The sequence below is a fragment of the Buteo buteo genome, chromosome 1 (genome assembly GCF_964188355.1).
Source record: "Buteo buteo chromosome 1, bButBut1.hap1.1, whole genome shotgun sequence".
In the NCBI taxonomy this organism is placed as follows: Eukaryota; Metazoa; Chordata; class Aves; order Accipitriformes; family Accipitridae; genus Buteo; species Buteo buteo.
In genome coordinates this window covers 45789664-45810533 of record NC_134171.1, presented here as the reverse complement: position 1 = coordinate 45810533, position 20870 = coordinate 45789664, and the positions used below count along the sequence as shown (strand labels likewise).

At 34.5% G+C, this 20870-nt stretch overlaps 1 protein-coding gene across 1 annotated transcript in view; it reads right to left on the bottom strand.

Moving 5' to 3' along the window:
- Positions 1–20870, bottom strand: part of FSTL5 (follistatin like 5) — a 312282-nt gene that overhangs the window by 73453 nt on the left and 217959 nt on the right. The window contains exon 7 of the mRNA XM_075029092.1: positions 4939–5059. Coding sequence (XP_074885193.1) covers positions 4939–5059 — 121 coding nt within the window. The remainder of the gene's footprint in view (positions 1–4938; positions 5060–20870) is intronic.

Below are 20870 nucleotides of genomic sequence, written 5' to 3'. Positions count from 1 at the left end.
ATTAGATAGGTTAAAAAGGGAGGGGAGAGAAGACATTGCATGATTGTATTCAGCAGAATTATATAGAATACATAACTGAATTAATCCTACATCCCTTATCATTCAGTTCAAAAGGCCATGTGAGACTGTTGGTTCCAAATATGAATATGTAGTTATTCAACACCTCTTATAATTGCTATAAAAACTCCTGAAGATTATTTCAGTCAGGTCTAATAGGGGTGAAAAAGAGAAAATAGTCTGTTCAAGCTATCTGGAATCCAGGGATAATGTATGTGTTTAAGAAAGAAACATGTAATATATATAGTGAACTAGATTCTTCTATTGCTGTATATGATAACTCTCCTTTTTGATTAAACTGAGATATTTTGTTTGGGAAAACAAAGGTGGTAAACAATTCTTTAGACATTATAAATAACCAGTTTACATGTGGCTGAGGGTCTGGACTCTCCTTTCTTCACCTTAAGGTACCAAAACTTTTGGCCTTTTGTCTTGGAACTAAGGTGGGGAAAATTCTTGTCACCTCTCTGCAAAGAACTTGCCTTATAAATCAATGTGAAAGCTCAGGGAGTAGGATACCATTGTTAATATATAAACAGAAAGAAAAATGTCACGTTGGTGCTACATATATATTAAGTTGATTTGTAACATACACCATAAACTCATATCATTTTTAGAGCAGGTTTGAATTTGAAGGCAATCTTCCTTTTTGTTTATAATATGGCTAATAACGTTTTGTTTGTTTGTCTAGAAACAGCTTTCCAAAAGTGAAATTCCTCAAATTTACACTTTGAAATATCTAGGCTATGAAATGTATATGGCTTGTAAAATAGAAAAACTGACTTATTAAAAAAAAATAATTAAACTCATCTAGGTATCATGTCTATAACTGCCAATGTGATCAATAATATTGACATCTCTGGTTATGGACAGCATAGATCCGTAACTTGATGAACATTGGGTTAATGACAAAACACAAACTTTCTAGGTATTTCAGCTTTTTCAATAGCAATTTTCAAGACTTTTTTTGTGTCAGAGGTAGATATCACATTCATGTAATCCTAAGAACAGTAATAACAAGAAAGATTAAACATTTTTAAAAAAGCTCCTTTAACACTTTAATTAACATAAGCAATAACAGAAACATAAGAAAAGAAAAAGTCTTGTTTTATTATTCAGATTCTGTTTTTTCCCTTAACTGATGTATACACTTCTGTTGTCTTAAATAACTGAATATTAACATATAAAGTGGTTAATTGAATATATTAATACCATCAAAGGACATTTTAGACAGGTGGCCCCCTACGAAATACAATGACCCATATTACAAGAACATCTGAGTTTGTTACAGATTTTTTGCTCTGACCACCGTTTACTACTTTGTTTAGAAGAACTCTACCAGAATTCCCCTATAAACTTTTGAATGGCTGCTGTGGAAAAAAACAGAGGCTAATAAACAAGCATAAGGGAAATGATACAAATCCTTCTGAAATACAAATTAAGTAAAGACAGATTTTAACAGACAAATTATGGAGTTCATATTATAAATATTTTATGGGAGACTGAATTACATAGCTCCTCTTTGTCTTCAGTGATACTAAGACCATCACATACACCTATCATTATCTGAGAACAGACTTTCCAATTCATGGGGTTTATGACATATGATGTCAACAACAGTAAAGGAAAAATTCCTGATGGAATGAATTTCAATATCACAGATATATGGAGAAATAAAATAAAAATCAAACTGACAGGCTCAGATTCATATAGTCTGAGAATCATCTAGTCATGAAATTATACACTTTGAAAGTTTAAGTATTATGTAAATGTTAATAATTAGCATTATTTAACAGTTACTCCTTCCCCAGTACTACTTTTTTTTTATAGTTTATATGAAAAAGGGTTAAATACCAACTTATTATAATATTGCTTACAACATTTACATTACCATATTATTTGTATAAGATTAGACTGAATCTTCTCACCGTAAAGCATATCTTTTACAGTGCTCATTAGCTGTATTGTTAAGACTCCAAAGGAAGCTCATTATTCTTTACTACTGTACCAGTCAATTCAAAACTAAAAAAAACCCAAAAAAACAAAACCTAAAGATTTTAATCTTAAAAGAAAAAGAAATCAAAATTATATATATATATAATATTTGCAAACTAGTTGATGTAAATAGATATAAATATTTTTTCTAAAAATATATAGATTCACACAAATGGAAATCAAGAAAGAACTTAAAATCTAGTTACATTGTTTTCATTGAACCTTCACGTTAGATCTTTGTGATCAACAAAGCCTCATTATCTCATTAACCTTTCGTCTGACTCTCTTGTTAATACAAATAACTTTATATTAATCAGCCACTATCACAGCTACAAGTACTGACCACCATGCCTGTGCTTAGGAAGATTACTGCTTAGAAGTACAGATCTAAACTGTAGAAGAGCTGTTCATTTGACTTTTAATCTCAATGGATTTAAGTCCATTTATCCACAATACGCACAGCAAATTATCCTATTGCTCAAAGGGACTCCTTTCTCCTTTTCCTTGTGCCCCCAAAAAATCAACATCCAAAATCATGTTGGAAGGTACCGCTCCAGTGCCAACTTGTGAAACAGAAGCTATCTGAGCAGAGCAAACATGGATTAGTCAATTTGTTTGGAGAACTTTAAATTTATATGAATGATACAGAGGAGCAACAGCAGTGATTGCCTTTGGCACCATAAAGGTTTACAGTGGTTTCCAGATGAAAAATACAATTTCCTGACAGCCACTTCATCACCAGAAAAATCTACAGTTGCCCTCCTTCACCTCTCCCAAATTATGTTTCTTGATTTTCTAATCTTGCAGAAAACCTTCTTCAATTTAAGCAGAGTTTTGCCTCATTGTGTGCTGAACTTGAGCCAAACATGAAGAATCTTAGTATTTTAACTGCTGCAATGCATCTCTTCAGGGTTATTAACACACTGGGATACGTAGGGAACATGTTGACAAGAATAGAATTTGATAAACCAGAACATATAAAACAGATCCTGAGAAAGTTGGTCAAGGACCTTCTAATGTGCTCAACTCACCAATAATTCTGCTATGTCTCCAGGAATTAAAATACAAGTAAACTGCGTTTCAGTCTTCTCACTAGCTTAGCCAGTGTTTGCTACCTGACTTTTCAAATGACAGAAAACAATCCCTGAAGAAAAATTTGAAGGAGGAAAAGATGTTGATGCCATGTATTAGCTCAGGGAGGACACTCCATTTTACAAAGTGTTGGGGGTTGGGAGGGGAAGAAATTGGAAAAAAAAAATTGAGAGAGATGGATAAATAGATATTCTAAGCCAGTTCCTGGAGAAACACAATGGCAGAGACAACATGTTAAGAAAACTGGAAACAAGCACTAAATGTCAAAGTAATTTAAAGTGTGAAGGATATTAACAACAGAAAGTAAAAAAAAAAAGGCTATTAAAAGAAGATTGAGTCATATTAAAAGAAAATAATCTTGGAAGCTGCATTTGGTGTGAATATCAATGAAAGATATGAATACAGAAAATATTTCAGCATTTTGGGGTAAGAGATGTCAAGAAAAGTCAATTATAATAAGGGTTTATGCAACTGATTAACAATTAACAAAACAAAGAATGATGGCAACAGCAGTGGCCAAGAAACTAGGTCTAGAGTATGCTTCAGGAGAAAGTTAGAGCCTGTTAATGCAAAGCAAATTTGCAGGAGAAGATTGAGTTCAAACATGATTCTGGATAAGAATAAGTATCAATATGGAATAACAAATACTGGTACCTTACTGCAGAAAGGTAGACTTAAGAGTCAAAGAAAAAATATGAACATCGAAATAACAGGAAAGCACAAGGTCACAACCCCCCACCAAAAAAAAAAAAGACATTTTTTAATCTTATATTAAATGCAACATTCTTAACACAAGAGACCTATGCACTTATTTTTCCCAATGTGTTCTCCAGAATTACTAAATTAATAATAAAACTACTTTATCTGTATATATCTATATATATTTATAAAACCACTTATTATTCTGCAGATAACATACTAAAAATCCTCCCAAGTGAACAGTTCACAGTGAAGAGCAAGTCCTCTGGACTATCTTTACTGTTTTTAATTACTATTATTCATACGGAAGAAATAAATGAAAATTATTATATTTTATTGTTTTGCAAGGTTATTGTCCTGGTTTCAGCTCAGATAGAGTTAACTGTCTTCCTAGTAGCTGGTACAGTGCTATGTTTTGAGTTCAGTATGCGAAGAATGTTGATAACACTGATGTTTTCATCTGTTGCTAAGTAGTGTTTAGTCTAAAGTCAAGGATTTTTCAGCTTCTCAAGCCCAGCCAGCGAGAAAGCTGGAGGGGCACAAGAAGCTGGCACAGGACACGGCCAGGGCACCTGACCCAAACTGGCCAAAGGGGTATTCCATACCATGGGATGTCATGCCCAGTATAGAAACTGGGGCAAGTGGGGACGGGGGGAATTGCCACTCAGGGACTAACTGGGCGTCGATCGGCAGGTGGTGAGCAATTGCACTGCGCATCATTTGTACATTCCAATCCTTTTATTATTACTGTTGTCGTTTTATTAGTGTTATCATTATCATTAGTAGTTTCTTCTTTTCTGTTCTATCAAACCATTCTTATCTCAACCTATGAGTTTTACTTCTTTTCCTGATTTTCTCCCCCATCCCACTGCGTGGGGGGAGAGTGAGTGAGTGGCTGCATGGTGCTTAGTTGCTGGCTGGGGTTAAACCATGACAGTTGTTTATGGGAGAACAGTAAGAAAAAGAAAATTGTATCGCTTTTTCTGTTAAGCTGTAACACAATATAAAAAAAAGTAAACCAGCAACAACAGATCTGCTTAAAAAAATCCAAATCCAAGTCTCTTATGACTTGGTAATTAGAACATTTTTCCTTACCGTTCACTTGGAGAATATGAGTTTGATAGAGCTTATCATAGCCGTCAGCATAGCAGGTGTAATTTCCCATATGAGTTGTGGTAACCTTAGTAATGTACAAGGACCCATCATCTCCAAAATCCTACCGGGAAAGATTAAAAACAAGGTTATCATAATTATACCTCCATCTCTACAGTAATTATGCTCATCATCTTGGCAACGAAGCTGTGATGCAAATATCAAACATCACAAATATTAAACCAGAATAGCTGACAGTAATCTGAAACCCAAATATTGTATTTGTAAATGGTGGTGGTGTTTGATCTTGCCACATATATTGTGTCTGTAAAAGAAAATACAACTTTTATTTTAACAACTAGTTAAACTCTGCAGAAGTAATATGTTTGTTTATTTAGCTATAATAGTTCTTTGCAGAAGAAAAGCTATTTAGGATTGGATCTGATCAGACAGAAAAACTAAATCGCTGCACAATTTAGCAAGGTAGATGACATCCTGTGTAAGAGTGGTCATACTTTGAAATGAGCAGATACACAGAAAAAAAAATATCTCATTTTTCTTCAATTTAAGGCACAATTTTTAGCATCGCTCTTTTAAATATCTTTAATTGGCATACAAGTTTCAGTGGATTAGAGTGCAAAATTTGACCCTCATTTTGATTCCCAGTTCAATTCTCAGTTCAATTTTAATTAATACAATATCATTTAAAATCTACAACCAGTTGCAAACAATGCCAAATAATGCAAATACATATACAACATTTAATATTGTTTTAATTTTCCTTGTTAGTTTTTATGTCTGCAAGGACCATCCTAAAATAGCAGTCCTAGTCTAATCTAGTTCTTCCAGTCTACATTCCATGGAGTCTAAAGTGCATGTACAAATCCTACTAGGAGTTGTTTTTTCTACATTATATTCCATGATTTACTTTTTTCAGGGACACTTTTTGACAGTTTCTTTTCAGTCTCACCTAGCAATCTTTTTATTGTTAAATATGCAGTGTCTTTATATAAAACAGCGATTAGATTATTTGAGCAAAGAATATAAAATAGAACTGTAAAGCTATGAAAAATGTCTTTCAGCCTAGTAGATAGTTTCTACTGTAAAACATTTAATTCAGAAATTAAAGTGTATAAACTATGATGAAAAACATGCAAACCAGTCAGTTTCTTACTAGGAAAAAGTATGCCAGATTTTCTATGGTATGTAGGTCAGCCCCTGTTCCTGAAGGGAACCCGTGTTCAATAATCGTATGCCTAATGTTAATGTAGGGCTCGGCGTTCGGAAGATCTCGCGATGTCATGGAAAGTTAGAGGGTTAGTCGCAGCCTTGTGATGTACCTGTAACCCCACCTCCCCTTGTTAGTATAAAAGGAATTAACTGCGCAATAAAAGGGGAAGTTGGCACTCACACTGTGTGTGTTATCTGTCTCTTTCCCTGGTCCGGGCCGACCAGTGATCTAAGCGTGGCACCTTGATATGTAGCGAACGCTACATGTTAATATAGTCTATCATAAACTCAGCTACCTTTCAAGGCTTCTCAATATTCTTATGTATACAATACAACTTATTCATGGTCAGCTTATAGCATTTTAAACTCCTTAACATAAATAGCCTCTAAAATAGCCTTTAAAATCTTTAAATAACTTAAAATATCCTCTCCTTGTGATTAACCACAGGATATGGTACTATAAAATACACACATTATAATTATATGCAACACAAATATTCACACATACACACAGGCTCACACATAGAGCCCAAAGTATCCAACAGGTGTCCGATCCATTAGAATAGGAATAATCACCAAGCTACAATATCTACATGTCTCATTAGATTCAGTGATTCATTACAGAAGCACTACTTTTGTAAACAGGTTTCAGGGATCTGGGATTCCTGAAGGCAAGCGTTACGGGTAAAGACCATGGTAAAGGAGGCTTTCAGTACATCAGCCCCTTCTACTTCTTTTGTCACCAGGTCCCGTGCCCCATTCAGCAGCAGGTCTGTATTTTCCCTAGTCTTCCTTTTGCTGCTGATATAGCCCTGAAGCCCTGCAGAAGCCCTTCATGTCCCTCACCAGACCCGGTTCCAGGGTGGCTTTGTCTTTCCTAATCCTGCACATTCAAATAATGTCTCCGTGTTCTTCCTGGGTCACCTGTCCTTGCTTCCACCTTTCTTCCTTTTTATTTGAGTTCTGTCAGGAGCTCTTTGTTCATTAATACAGGCTTCAAGCTGCCTTTGGTTTCCTGTTCACTGTGATGGACCATTCTTGAGCATAGAGAAAGTGATCCTGGAAAATCAACTAGCTCTCTTAGACCCCTCCTCTTTTCAGCACAGTCTCCTATGGGGTTCTACCAAGCATGTCCTTGAGCAGCCTGAAGCCTGCTCTCCTGAAGTCCAGGGCTGTGCTCCTGCTTTTTGCTTTGCTGCCTCTTCTTGGGCTCCTCGACTATAGCATCTCATAGTCACTGCTGCCAAGGTTGCCCTGACCTCTATACCCCCAACCAGTTCTTCCTTACTTCTTTCTTCACAAACTTTGTAACCTTCTCTGTAAATTCCTCAAATTCACAGAAAACTCAGCTTTAGTACCTCACTCAGGGAGTCTGTAAGCTGCACAGTAAACAAACTTTGATAAAAATTATTACTGTGTGCTGCCTTATTCTTACATCCTATCTTCTAAACATTATCAATGACAAAATACTGGGCTAGATTAACCTCTGGTCCATTATGACTATTCTTACATTCTTCCATGATCTCACCTACCAGTTTCCCAATTTATTGGGATTTATTTTTTTCAGTCCCCACTCTCCAGTTTTAATTCTTCCCCAGAGAACATAGCCTCAGTGATTTTATGCTCATATTTCACTCAAGCTGCTTTTCATTATAACATCTTCAGTCTTCTTGTAGATTGAAATTTAAACATGAAAATTGAAATCTAGATGAACTTCCCTTTAATCTTTCAGTTTTCCTTCCTTAAATATACTCAACATATTATTCAGAAAACATATATCTCACTGTATTTCTTTACCCAAAGGTGTTTGGGCAACTAAATTTCACATTGCACAATTCTGTGCTTCAGGTGATTCTGCTAGTTGCTCATTAAGAGAAGAAAATAACCCACCTAAAAATTAACCCACCTGGTAAGACTTTCAATAACTTGCCTTTTTTAAGATAAATATAGTTTTCCATATTAGCACTTCAGTTACACAGACAGTATTTCTACCAAGTCTTCAACATGCCATTATAAATTACCACTACAAAAATCAAAAAAAGAACCCTCTATTAATGCTTACTTTTTAACTTTGATTATGTGAACCAATACAACCGGATTTCCCTTCAAAAAAACCCACCTGAATAACTCCAACAATCTTCCTAGTTGGATATTTTTTATCTTTATCTCTTACTAAAGTGTATGAAGCAGTAAGTTCAATTAACTTTTTTCCCCTTACTAGCTAAACATGTTTTCAAAGTGTTGCTCTTCAACTTATTAGTGGAAGATGAAGAACAGCTGTTCAAAAGAGCCAGACTAGAGGTACTTACATTTTATCTAGCAAATGGCTAATTTTATTGCTGTCTAAATTTTTTTTGCCTAATCTCTACCAAAGGTATTTGTGAACAAAATAGGACATAGGATGGAGTGTATTAACATTTAGCTGCTACAATGCAGTCTGGAGACTAGTTTAATTTAACATTCTTTATGTTAAGTTATTAGATATTGCTTTTAAGCACACTTACCTGTTCCAGGCCTTTGACTGATTCACTGTAGCATGCTATCTTTAGGTAGCATAGCTATTTTCTAAGTAAATGGATTTCTGTGTTGACTTCTCCCTTCTTTTTCACAGAAACCATGGATAAAACATCCCTGTGGTTATTTTACTGAGACATCAGTATTTCAATAGGATTCCCACATGACATTGTCATTTCATCACTCAGAGAGTTTGAATTTTATGGATGGCTTTTTTTGCTGTTGTTGGATTATTTTTTTTGTGGACTACAGAACAAATATCCCTAGCTTATCGAGTTCAATGTTTGCTTTGTTAATTAAAGCAAACAATTCAATACAAAGAGAATTTAATGTTGTAAGCAGCATTTTGAAAGGGATGATGAAATATAGAGTTCTTTGACACTGGATGTTGGCATATATTTAGTGTTTTATAGAATAATTCCCAAGCTAAGTCATTGAAAAAACCTGCATCTAAACAGACATATACAACCATCATTGAACCAGAGCCTTCAAACATCAACAGCAATACATACAGAAAAGGGTTTTTTTTACCTTTTGAAAAAGTATTTGATGACCCTAAAAACATTGCAACAAGCTCAATTTTTGTTAAATAGCCTACTGTTCAAATAGAAATTGCATGATACTTTTACAATTAAATTGAGAAACTCTAATTATTTTTGCCATGCATAAAAACCCCCTAGAATTGAACAATTATTTTAACAATGATTCTGCTGCAACTCTGTTCTGTTGAAGGATGACATTTAAGAATCATGATACGTGTCACAAATAACAAGTAAAGGAATATGGAAAGAAAACATTCATTTGACAGTCAATCTTTGCTTAGTTGTCTTAGTGTTAATACAACAGAAAACTAAAGGTGATTTTTGTTTTTAAATCAATAATTATTTCCCTTGGTTTTATAACTTGCTTTCATATGCTAATGCGTTGCATAGGAGAGAGTCTATGATCATTTGCCTGCACTTCTTCATTAACAGCTCTAGAAAGACTGTTACTAGCTTTCTCCCCACAGGAGAATGTATAATGAAACAGACTGCTTGAATTTGTTAACCATCACAGAGATTTTTTTGGTTTGGTTTCTGGGCTTTTTAAAAATATATTTAATTTATTGTCAATATATTGTTCTCTTAAATAACTTTTTTTTTCTCTGTATAAAAACCTGTACTCCAAATATTGAATATTCTCTCATCTACAGATCACAGCCTTCCCCCCCAAAAAACACCTCCCCTGAAATGAAAAATATGTCTTTATTTTCCTTTTCACTCAGTGCATCCATAATGTTCCCTGCCCAAATTGCACTTGTAACATATAACTGAGAATTCAGTTTAGAGAATTTAAGAAGTTCAGAAAAATGAATTAGGAATGCAGTCTAGATTTAGGTGGTCTGAAGTCATTATACCCAAAATTGACAGAAGATTTTTTTTTTTAAATCAGGAACCATGACTGTTCTAGAAAAGAAGGTCTAACACCTTCAACAAAATAACTTTTGTTCTAGTGCTTAGAGTCCCAAATAACATACAGGTATATCATAGTTAAATCATTAACATACATAATTCAAAGTAGTGCTTGGTACCCTGGTTTTCCACTTTCTGAGTGATCCAAAGGGTTCATCTTGAACTGAAAAAATAGGTAATATTTTCTTTCTAGTTTTCCTGTGGGATTTGTTTCTTTGTTTTTGTTGTTTGGGGGGTGAGGGGTACTACTTTTTTCTTTTTTTTTTAAACTCTTATAATTTTTCACGCCTAGATGATAACTTTTTGACCAGCATTTCAGCCCCAGCTTTTTACACTGAGATCCAAACGTTTTATAAAACTGAACATACTGTAAAAGATTGCTGGAGGTGACTTGTTGGTATGTCCCTTTCTTAAGGGAAGGTAAACCTCCAGGGTAGAATGCGGTAGATATACATGAAATCTGTTCCATAATAATTCCCTAAGCAACATAACCTACAACCTTAGATGTTAGCAACACCAGGGGAGCTCGGTATGCTGATGCTAAGAGAAACAACTTTGCCCATTATAATCTCATTATAATACCAAAACACACCTCCATTCCAAAAGCTACCCACTTTTATGGTGTAACCACCCCTCACTGAGCATGCACTCTGAATTTTCTCTAGCATATACTTTTAGAAGTAAAGTGAGGAGATTTTATACCAATCGTAATGAAGGTATGAATAACTAGAGTCACTCAAGCTCCACCTAAATGTAAGAAAATAGTATAAAAGGGCTTAAGAGAGGAGGAATACTAGGGCAGATACCATCATAGACAAGTCAGGAGGACATCACTGACTTCTGGGATCAGTCGACGGGCTGAACCTCTCTTCCCCCCCATAGGAACGCCTATTGGGTAAGATTCGAACCCTTGGTTATAGTGAGTGCTTCCCTGGGACAACTAGAAATCTCTAGAGTTTTTTCCACAATTTATTGCGTTTGTGATTGACTGTATTCTTGCTACTTGCATGTGCTTTGCAGACAGTATATTTATGACTGGCCACCCAAAAGAACCTGTACTCCTGTTGCTTTAATAAACTGTACTGTTCATTAAAATCCAGCTGTGATTGTTCATTGAATGTGACCACACTCCCTAAGTCTGGCCATGATAGTTCGTTGAACATGACTAGATTGGAAGTATATTATGCTATTAGTGCATCTGTAATTGTGATAGTTCAATATATATTGAACACAACTGGACTTACAGTGTTGAATTGGGCATCACTCGGAATCTAAGCCTAGCTGCCCCCAGCCGCTCTGATATCTGAGGACAAGGTGGAATGCAAGGGGGTTTATTTTCTGCCAAATTTCTTTACCCTTTAACGCAACAATCTTGTTTTGAAATTTCCCATCTGTAAGCTCAGTTTCTGGCAGCTGATGAATTCTACATGTGTTTCCTGGAACACCAGCACCTCAACATTGGTACATAATAAAAAGGTGATTTTTATGCACCAAAGTTTACACTTACACACTTTCAGAGTACTGATTTTACAGGGCCTGTGTCATGTAGGCCAGGAGAAACAGTTGATACAATCTTCTAGTGGCCTTATAATTTTCAACTTCTAAAGAACTTCAAAATACTAATCTTAACTCCAAAACTCCACACTTTGGGAAAGGAAAGAAAAAAAGAAAAAGAAAAAAACCCCCAAAAGATAAAAAGGACAATCCTCAGATGAAAAAAGTGAGATTACTGGGTCCTTAATAAATGGAATTAGCAAGCACCAAATATTTTTAATTAATAGCTTTTTGATTACATATGAAACCTGTATTTTGAATTAATAGCTTTTTGATTACATACAAAACCTATATTTCTATTTGCAGTCTTTGATAAACCTACAACAAAGAAGAAAATTAAATTGGTTGGTATCTTTTTTTACTGATGGTTAATAATGTAAACACTGTAACACTGTTATACTAGCTCAGTGATAATGACAACACAATTTGGGTGGGGACTTTCCCCTCCTCCTTTTAAAGAGAAATCTTGATTTTCTTATGGGAAAAGGAAAAAAAAATCACCTGTCTCTGAACTGATCAGGAAAATAAGGATTAAAATTTTGCATTGGTCTGCTAAGGGAAAGCTGCATCAATAGTTGCAGCTATCTAGATACTTTTGAAACAACAGTAGTTTGCTTGTAAAACACAGCCAGTATACATAATCCCCTTTTTTCCCATACATCCCTCCATTCTTTCTGTATTTGATTTCAGTCAACTCATGGAAATACCACTAATACTAATGTCACATTTTTGTTCATATTCTACATATTTATTTTTTGGTATCTGTAACTTAATTACAAGGGCACAATGAGCAGGTAATCTTTTGAGGAGTTACTGGAAACATATTTAAAAATAATTATTGATGTATGCTTGGTTTGCCAGACAAATTCAGGTCAGGCTTTTCATGCTAATGTCAATGTTACAACTCCTACTTTCCAAGTAGTCAGTTTCTCTGTTCATGTTGGCAGAGCAATGCAACTCTGTGGTTTGCTAGTGCATGTCAGAGACTTTAAATTCCATGAAGAAATCTGAGAATAATTGCATTTGGCACAAATCCAAGATTTTTTAACTTTTCCTTCCAGCTCAAGAGGGAAAACAAAACCCAAATTTCCTAAGCACAAATTTTGCATACCTTCTCTCAATCTCATATTTTACAGCTGCAGTAAGAACAAATCATGAATCTAGTGTAAATCCACTGAATGAAGAACCAGCCTGACAGAAAATTGCAAATCAAGTCAAAGCTTAAAGCAAGAAAGAACATAGTGTAATATAGTAAGAAGTAATATAGTATATACAGTAGAAAGTGACAGGATCTTAATAGAAACTCTATTCTGAAAAACGTAACACCAGACAACAGTTCATGGTTATTAATGCAGGCTAACTTTAGTCAAGGGAAATCAGTCTTCCTAAGCTTCTTTTACAGTCAGTTGAGAAAGCTAAAGGTAGCAAAATCCTTTCATGGGACAGTTCAGTGGATCTGTCTTTGCTCATTGCTTTGAGTTACTGCCTACCTCTCTCTGCTGACCATGGAAACAAAGATCCTAGCTGCAATTAGACATTGTAAGTTATTTCATTGGTCCCTCTGTTTCTTGACACTAAGGAAAATGGAAAGAGAAAAAAAAAAAAAGAGTGATTTTTACAAAGGCTGTCTTTCCGCTCAGCAAGGTAGCCTTGCTAGCATCACTCTACTACCAATGGGGAAAAAGGTGATCATTCAGTAATGCAAAACATCTAACTAACTCTCAGATCCTGAGGAACTCTTCGTGCATATCTTCCTAAGCTTGTCTTACAAATGGTCAATGCAGAGATCACCCTTTATTATCTCTTCCTAAAATAAGACTTTGCAAATCCCAACCATTAGTTGAATTGAACAGGATTTGTCTGTATTCAGCAAATCTTAGAAAAAGATTATTTATCTGACTATAAATGAATAGAATAACACTGTACCTACTTAAATAAGTAAAGAGGTATGATTTTTCCTTTATTCTCTTGGATACGGTAAGAACTCCAGTTTCACTTCATGAGGAAATAGTAACATCTAATAAATCGTAACATCCATTATTCTATGGAAAACATGCAGCAGCTTTGTGCTTTTCAAACTATGTCAGTGGATTAAAAACTGGTTTTGCTATTTTGAAACCTAATAATGTTACAAGCTTCCTAAGAACCTGAAGAGGGACCACACAGAAAAGTGCCATAAAACCCCTCACTCCTAGATCACCAGTGAGAATACCAACCTCACTTTATACGTAGTGGTATAAGAAGAATTTGGATCTTGTATATAGGAGTTATGAACTAGACCTAAGTGACAGCTTTGCCAAAGTACTAGAGCTCTTGAGGCTAGCCATAAAACATCACTTATCTTTTACTTCCCCCAAAACTCCGTAACTTTATGCTATCTTGCTATGAATCTGCAATAATGACTGCTAATTTATTTAGACATTCAAAATCTCCAACTGAGTAGATACAGCTTATTTTAAATGGAAATTTCAGTATGCTCTGATACAGCTGTCTTTCTTATTGGTTCATGTTACACACAGAGATCTTCAGAATGACTCATATACCATTTAACTTCTACTCCTTTTTAACAAAACAAATTGTTATATAATCAGATTTAATCGGATAAAGCTATTTGACATTCATTTCACAGATATTTTCAAATTTAACATCATAATCAGTGACCTGAATTTATAATAATTACCCAATTACCACAGTTCATTATAATTTCCCCCAAACTGTTCTTTTTTTGTTTTTTTTAAATAGGTTTTAATTGTAGATGTATTTATTATTACACTCCAAGATAGATCTGCGAAAAGGAACTAGCTTTGCACTGTGCAGTTTACTTCTATCAGGTCACATTCCAAAGTGATATCTGAGTGCTAGGAGGCCCCAAAGAAGCTGAAGTACTGACACAATTTATGCTTTAAGGTGACTCAATTTAGGGTCAGATATGTGGAATAAGCTTGGCAAGAGCATTCCCATTTCTACTTTCTTTCTTGAAACACATTTTCTTTGTAAGAAGAGGGCAAAGAAATCATGGAATATTTCCTGATTTTCCTGATTATAAAACCATGAACTCTTCCTGATTACACTGGGATAAGATTGAATTTATTTTCGATCACTTAGCTTACAAGCACTTTTGTTTTAAATCTATCAAGTTTATTGGAGTTTTTGATCTTCCTACTGCATAAAATACTGGGTTTCAGTTTTAGTTTCATGAGTGCAAACCCCTTTTCTTATGTTGACGATAATCCATATCTTTGGTTCCTGAACTGCACTACTGCGCTTATCTGAAAATAACAGAACTCACTTATTTTATTTTTGCAGAAAGAAATTTCTCAGAATGTTTCTTTACAAACTCAAGAGAATATACAATCAATAAAACCCCCCAAACTTTAAACTTTCACGTTACTAAAATTTTCATCCAATTTTCATCCAGTCCATCCCATGTATTTCTGAACTACCCAGGAATGAGACAGACAGGCAGGTTGAGTGTCTTCAAGCTTTATGCAGTCTGCAAAAGCTCTGCAGGATAAATTTTATTACAAGCTACACCCTGTGTGCATGTGATAAACCAATCAACAGGCAATAAATTACCTTGTCAAACACACACAGCTTTCAAATATCTTGCAGACAAAACTACCTAAACCAAAAAAGATAGAGATTGGTAAAGAATCTCCTACTCTGTGGTAGCCGAAGAGGAGATACAGGGAAAAGAAGAAAAAATAAACCTAGTACCTTCAAACTTGATTTTGTAAATCGGAATGATTCACATTAGGTTATTCTTAGGGTACAAGGGGAAAAATAAAACATATTGTAACTTGAATAGTTTTCTTTAAGATGATCTCTCATCTTAAATGCAGCATTAATATATGATCTCCAGACAACAGTAGAGAGAAAATAGGGCTAGTCACACACATTACTTGGATTATTAATGAACTAACACAAATGGCACTGTATTATCAAGTATGTTATATATGAAATGGGCACATACATGTTTAGAAAGATTTTGAATGGAATTCCTATACAAAAGATTTTTTTAAAGTATATATCTGAATACATACAACAGTGACAACTATCCACTGCCATCTTTTGTTCTTTGCTTATAAAATAAAAATATTGACAGCTTGAATACTAGCTTAGCAGCTTCACTTAACAAGGGTCTAGCCCAGATTGACACACTTAATACTCATTAAAATATTTTTCTTAGAGCCTTTTAAGCAAACAGCAAATCCCAGTCAATCTGAACTAAGTACTTAGTACAAGCTGGAGTACAACAAGCAAAAGTTGAATTACACTAACAAAAATTTGAAAGCTGAGACAATTTACTTTTAATAGCAATCTTAATTTCTTAGTTATCTGCAAGCATTACATACACATTGCCTTTGCTCAAACCACTAATACAACATTACATGTTCATCAGTGTCATCTTTTATCACAAGAAATCTTTACTAGGCAAGATCAATTCCTTGATGTCAATGACAGAAAAAACACTTCAGTGTCATTGGCAGCTACCTCAAGGCTTTCACTGTAACCACTGCAACTAGTTATGTAGGAACAATTTTTTTTTTTTTTCCTTTTACCCTCTATACATAGATGAACTGCGATGATACTTTTAGTGGTAGCCTTTGTATCCTCTAGTCATGGTTTCTGATCAGGTAAACTGTAAGCTACTTCAGGAAGATCCTGGTACAAAACAAGACAAATTACAGTGGTCAGAAACTTGTCTGTAAAAAAAAATAAAAATTCAGCATGTGGTAGCACTAACAAACATATTTTCTAGAGCTGTATGTACCACGTACAGTTCTTTTACTAATATGAAGCCAAGATGTTTTGAAGAAAGTTAATAAGCCTACCGGTATCATGTATTTTGATGGCTTTTCATACACAAATACAATAGCATAATGCTGAACTAACAAAATCTCATCTTTTCTACAAATTTTTACCAGTTAGATATTTGTGTTTCTTCTTTCTGGTACATATCTTTCTGTTACATCTAGTCTGTCTTCCAGTCACAGAAATGAGGATGGAAATTCCCCTTTTCTTCAAGAGATTGTGATAGTGGTCATTAATATTTTCTGGCTATTATTAACAAAGTAAAGAAATCTTGATGGTATTTAGCAACTTTGTTCTTATTAAATGCTCACATCATTTGTTATACATATCAAGTTTACCATATCCTGCTACTTGCAAAATTCTGTGTATTATTTTGAAGCAAAGTGCTTGAGGTACATGTGTTTCCTATGCATTTTAACAGTTTAAAAAAACCCCAACAAACAAGTACTTTCAACTGCACAGTTGAAAATAAGACCAGAAACTCCAGTTAAACAAAACACATATATAAAAGATTTATATGCAAATCACAGTACCTCACTGAGTCATGACCATATTCTTGTGCTCTCTTTGAACTGAATAACCGGTTCTCTCTTTTGTGAGACATCCACTGCTTCAATTTTATTACTGCTGCGCCAATCATAATCAGTAATCCTCTTTTGTCGCAATAGCTAACTCTTTGTTAACAGACTTCAAGTTTCTATGAGATCTACCAAAATAATTTTACTTCTCAGTAAACCATTATTGTTTACATTTGTCTCCTGTATTTAATTTTTGCTTTTTTAACTACTGCTTTCTGTAATGGACCTAAAAATTCATTAGAAGTACAAGTTCTTTATGAACCATGAAGCTATATATACACTATACCTTCTTTTTTCACCGTTGTTTTATGCTTTCATATTAAATAATGGGACAGCACTATTCACTGGAAAGCTTCTATGCTACTGTTACCATATGCAACTGTATTACTGAAATGTTTTTCTTATATAAAGTACAGTCTTACTTTGGAAGACTGAAATGCACAGCAGTTCTTTTTCTATTGCTGATCCCTCTAGCTAACCTTTGGTTTCAATTATGTTTTACTCTAATTATAAATCTATCATTAACAGTTGCTAACTGATCATGGAATTCATGTCGGAAATAAGATCTTTAATACAGTAGGGTGGGAGAAAAGGTGGCGCTTTTTTCCTGCCTTCCTTTTACTATAACTTAAAATGTTAATGTTTTAACACTCACAGCTTAAACTTCAAAGCCTTTGTCTTGAATGAATTTCTTGTCTGACATTAAAACTAATGTATATCATGTCAAAAACATGAAGGCAAAACAGAATTTCCATCACCTTTCATTAACTGTAAGTGACAATGGCAGGAATTTCACAGGATTCTGAATAGTTGCCAAATTGCTGCACAAAATTTAAAACATCTCGTAGACAAAACTGGTATGGCGTTGATATTTTACTGGGCCAGAGTATGGCAATTCCATTTTACTTCTCATTAACATAAACAGGTCTGCAAAGACAGACTTTTGCCTGGAGGGAGCACATACTTTACAAAGATATAGTCTCATCCCAATTAAGTAACAGGACAATTTGAAATTAAATGCCTAACTATTGCTGTTATCAAAATTCTTAAGAATAAATGGACACCCAAATCTGATTTTAAACCAGACAAGAAAACCTACTTCAGATGAGAGTGGACAAGAACATTTTCTTTTATTAAGATACTCTGAATTTTATTTTAAGTTAAAAAATGTTTCTGTGGGGTTTTTTTCCTCTTCACTTGTTCAATTAAATATCTATATGAAACGACTTAACATTGGAAAACATGAAGATATTTTCCTTAGGAAGTTCTAGAAGAAAAACATTAATCAACAGCAAAACAAAAACATATTTGTTAAGTATTTTGGGGTAACTGTCAAAAATCCAGTCACTTCTATCTCATTTTACCCACAAGAGTACAATAAAGAATGCAGATTCAGTGATCCTCTGTAAATTCACCTGATTTTTCCTTTCTTTAGGGTAGGACAAATTTGTATACCAAACCAAGCTAGGTATTATTTAGGAACACTGTTTCAACTTCCCTACTTCTGGTTGGAGTTTTAAGTGCTACAATAGCCAGGCATACATGAAAGGAGAATTAGATGGACATCATTGATGTAGTTGTTCCCCGATGCAAAAATGCATCTTCCTTTTTGTAATTTCCAGCCACTTTGAAGAATACATCTCCTACCTTCTTTATCAGATTAGATGGAGCCCAGAGCAACTGTAAGAAAAAAGTAATCCTGCAAAGAGCAAGAAAGACTGAAAAGTTGATTCTCCATCAGGGCTTGGCAGAATATTTTGGAATGTAGAAAATTGAAAATGGAAGCTTTCACCTCTAGATACAACAAGTCCAACTCAGGCAAGTAACGATCAAAATATGTCATTACTGTACAGATGTTCCAAAGACAGTGTAAAAATGTATGGTTGTATCAATCTTATTACCTTTAAAGCACTGCCAAAATGAAAGTTGCGAGAAGACAGAGCAGCAAACATAGCAAATGGCAAAAGGAGCCAGCTGAGAATAGCCAGAAGGAGACTGTAGAGATCACCATCCTCAAGACTTTTTCTTCAGCTCAGAGTTGAAGTGTGACCAGACGATGGACGGAGAAAGAGCACCACTGCTTTATTGAGCAATTGTTCCCAAGGCTTCCAGTGTTCCAAGGTTTTCATGATCATGACATGTAAATTTGTCACAGTATTGATCATGGTAAATGTAAACAAATAAATATTATTAAAACCCTGTAAAATATACTACAGCTAAAATTCAGCATTTTAGCTATATAGATGTGAACTAGAAATAGAAACCTACATGAAAATCAAGCAAAACTACAGGAACCATTAAAAGCACTGGCACATAAAGGCATTGCCATAATTAATCCTAAATTTAGGAAAACTTTTAGTTTATCTCCCCTCTTTAACAGAATAAAGAAAACACTTTGGCCATGGATACAAGGGTTACTTATAAAGAGAAAAATTTCTGAAAGCAAGCTTTTGAAAAAGGAGCTCTAGATTATCAAGACAGTGTATAAAAATGGTATAAAACTGACAAGGAAAGGAAGAATACACAGGAAGGTGATAACATTTACATATGGCACAGAACTTCAGGTGATGAAAGAGAAATTGGCCTGTACTAAAGTCGATCATTAATAAAATTTAGGTATGAATGGATACATGGTACTGGGAGTACAGGTAGGTAAGATCACTGAGCAGTTTGATTCAGAGAAATCTTAAATGTCATCATCTGAAAACTGTGGCAGACATACCATCTTCTGTTGTAATCCTGTCAGAGCTCACAAACTAAGCAGGCTTGATCTCGATAAGTAATTTGCTTCATGTCACTTTTGCAAGTAGTAATACTGGTGATTTTACAGGTGGGTAGCAATTTTCTTTTTGAGTCAGCACTGAATCAATACCTTGATACACTTCTGGAAAATTTTTTATTAATTATTATTATTTTTAAAAATATTATAAATGCCAGTTGAGCCAAATTCCCAATAGGTAATTATGTCCTACCTATCTTAATTCTTCCTCCTGGGATGCTTGGGAGGGAGGGGCAGAAAGGGTTTCTTTTTTTGGAGTTTAAGCAATTGTGCATCTCTGTTCAGTGAAACAGACTCTTGGATATCAAAGCACTTTTGTTACTGGTGATGTGGCCTTCCTATTTAATGTCCTGATTTGAAAGTCAGGGCCGTGAGCCACAGGAGGCCTTTATTAACAAAACATCTTTCTCATGCTTTTAAGAAGGACTAACCACTTAATGTGGAACACATTAAGTCTAGTAGGATAGCAAAAGCATTGCAAAATGACCTGGACAAGTTGGAAAAAATAAATATGTAACTAGTAGTAAAGCATTCAGAAATGATGCTGATTTTCATGAGGCTGAGGGAATGTATACTGCAGGAAAAAAAAAAAAGAAGCGTAAGTCTATAACTGTCCACAAAAATCAAACTGCAATTTTTTCATGCACTAGTCAGAAATTAACAGCACAAGCTGAATTTGCTAACAATACAGAAATATAGAGTGGAGACATAACCTGCATCTCTACATATAAATATACAGAAAAGAACAGAAAAAAATAGTGAATTTGAACTGAAAAGAAAGGGTTGAGGAAGAAATATGCTATGGTAGTGAATAAAGATGCTTACAAAAATTCTGGTCAGCTTATAACACAATAGATCAAATAGCTTTCCTGTAATTTTAAAATACAGGGAAGATGGGCAAGACTGAAAAGAAAGATAGCTGTGATAGAAGTTTTGGTGTCCCTGAAAAAAAGAGTACAGGTTACTATAACAGGAGGACAATAATAAACAATGTTTGAATTAATAATATGATAG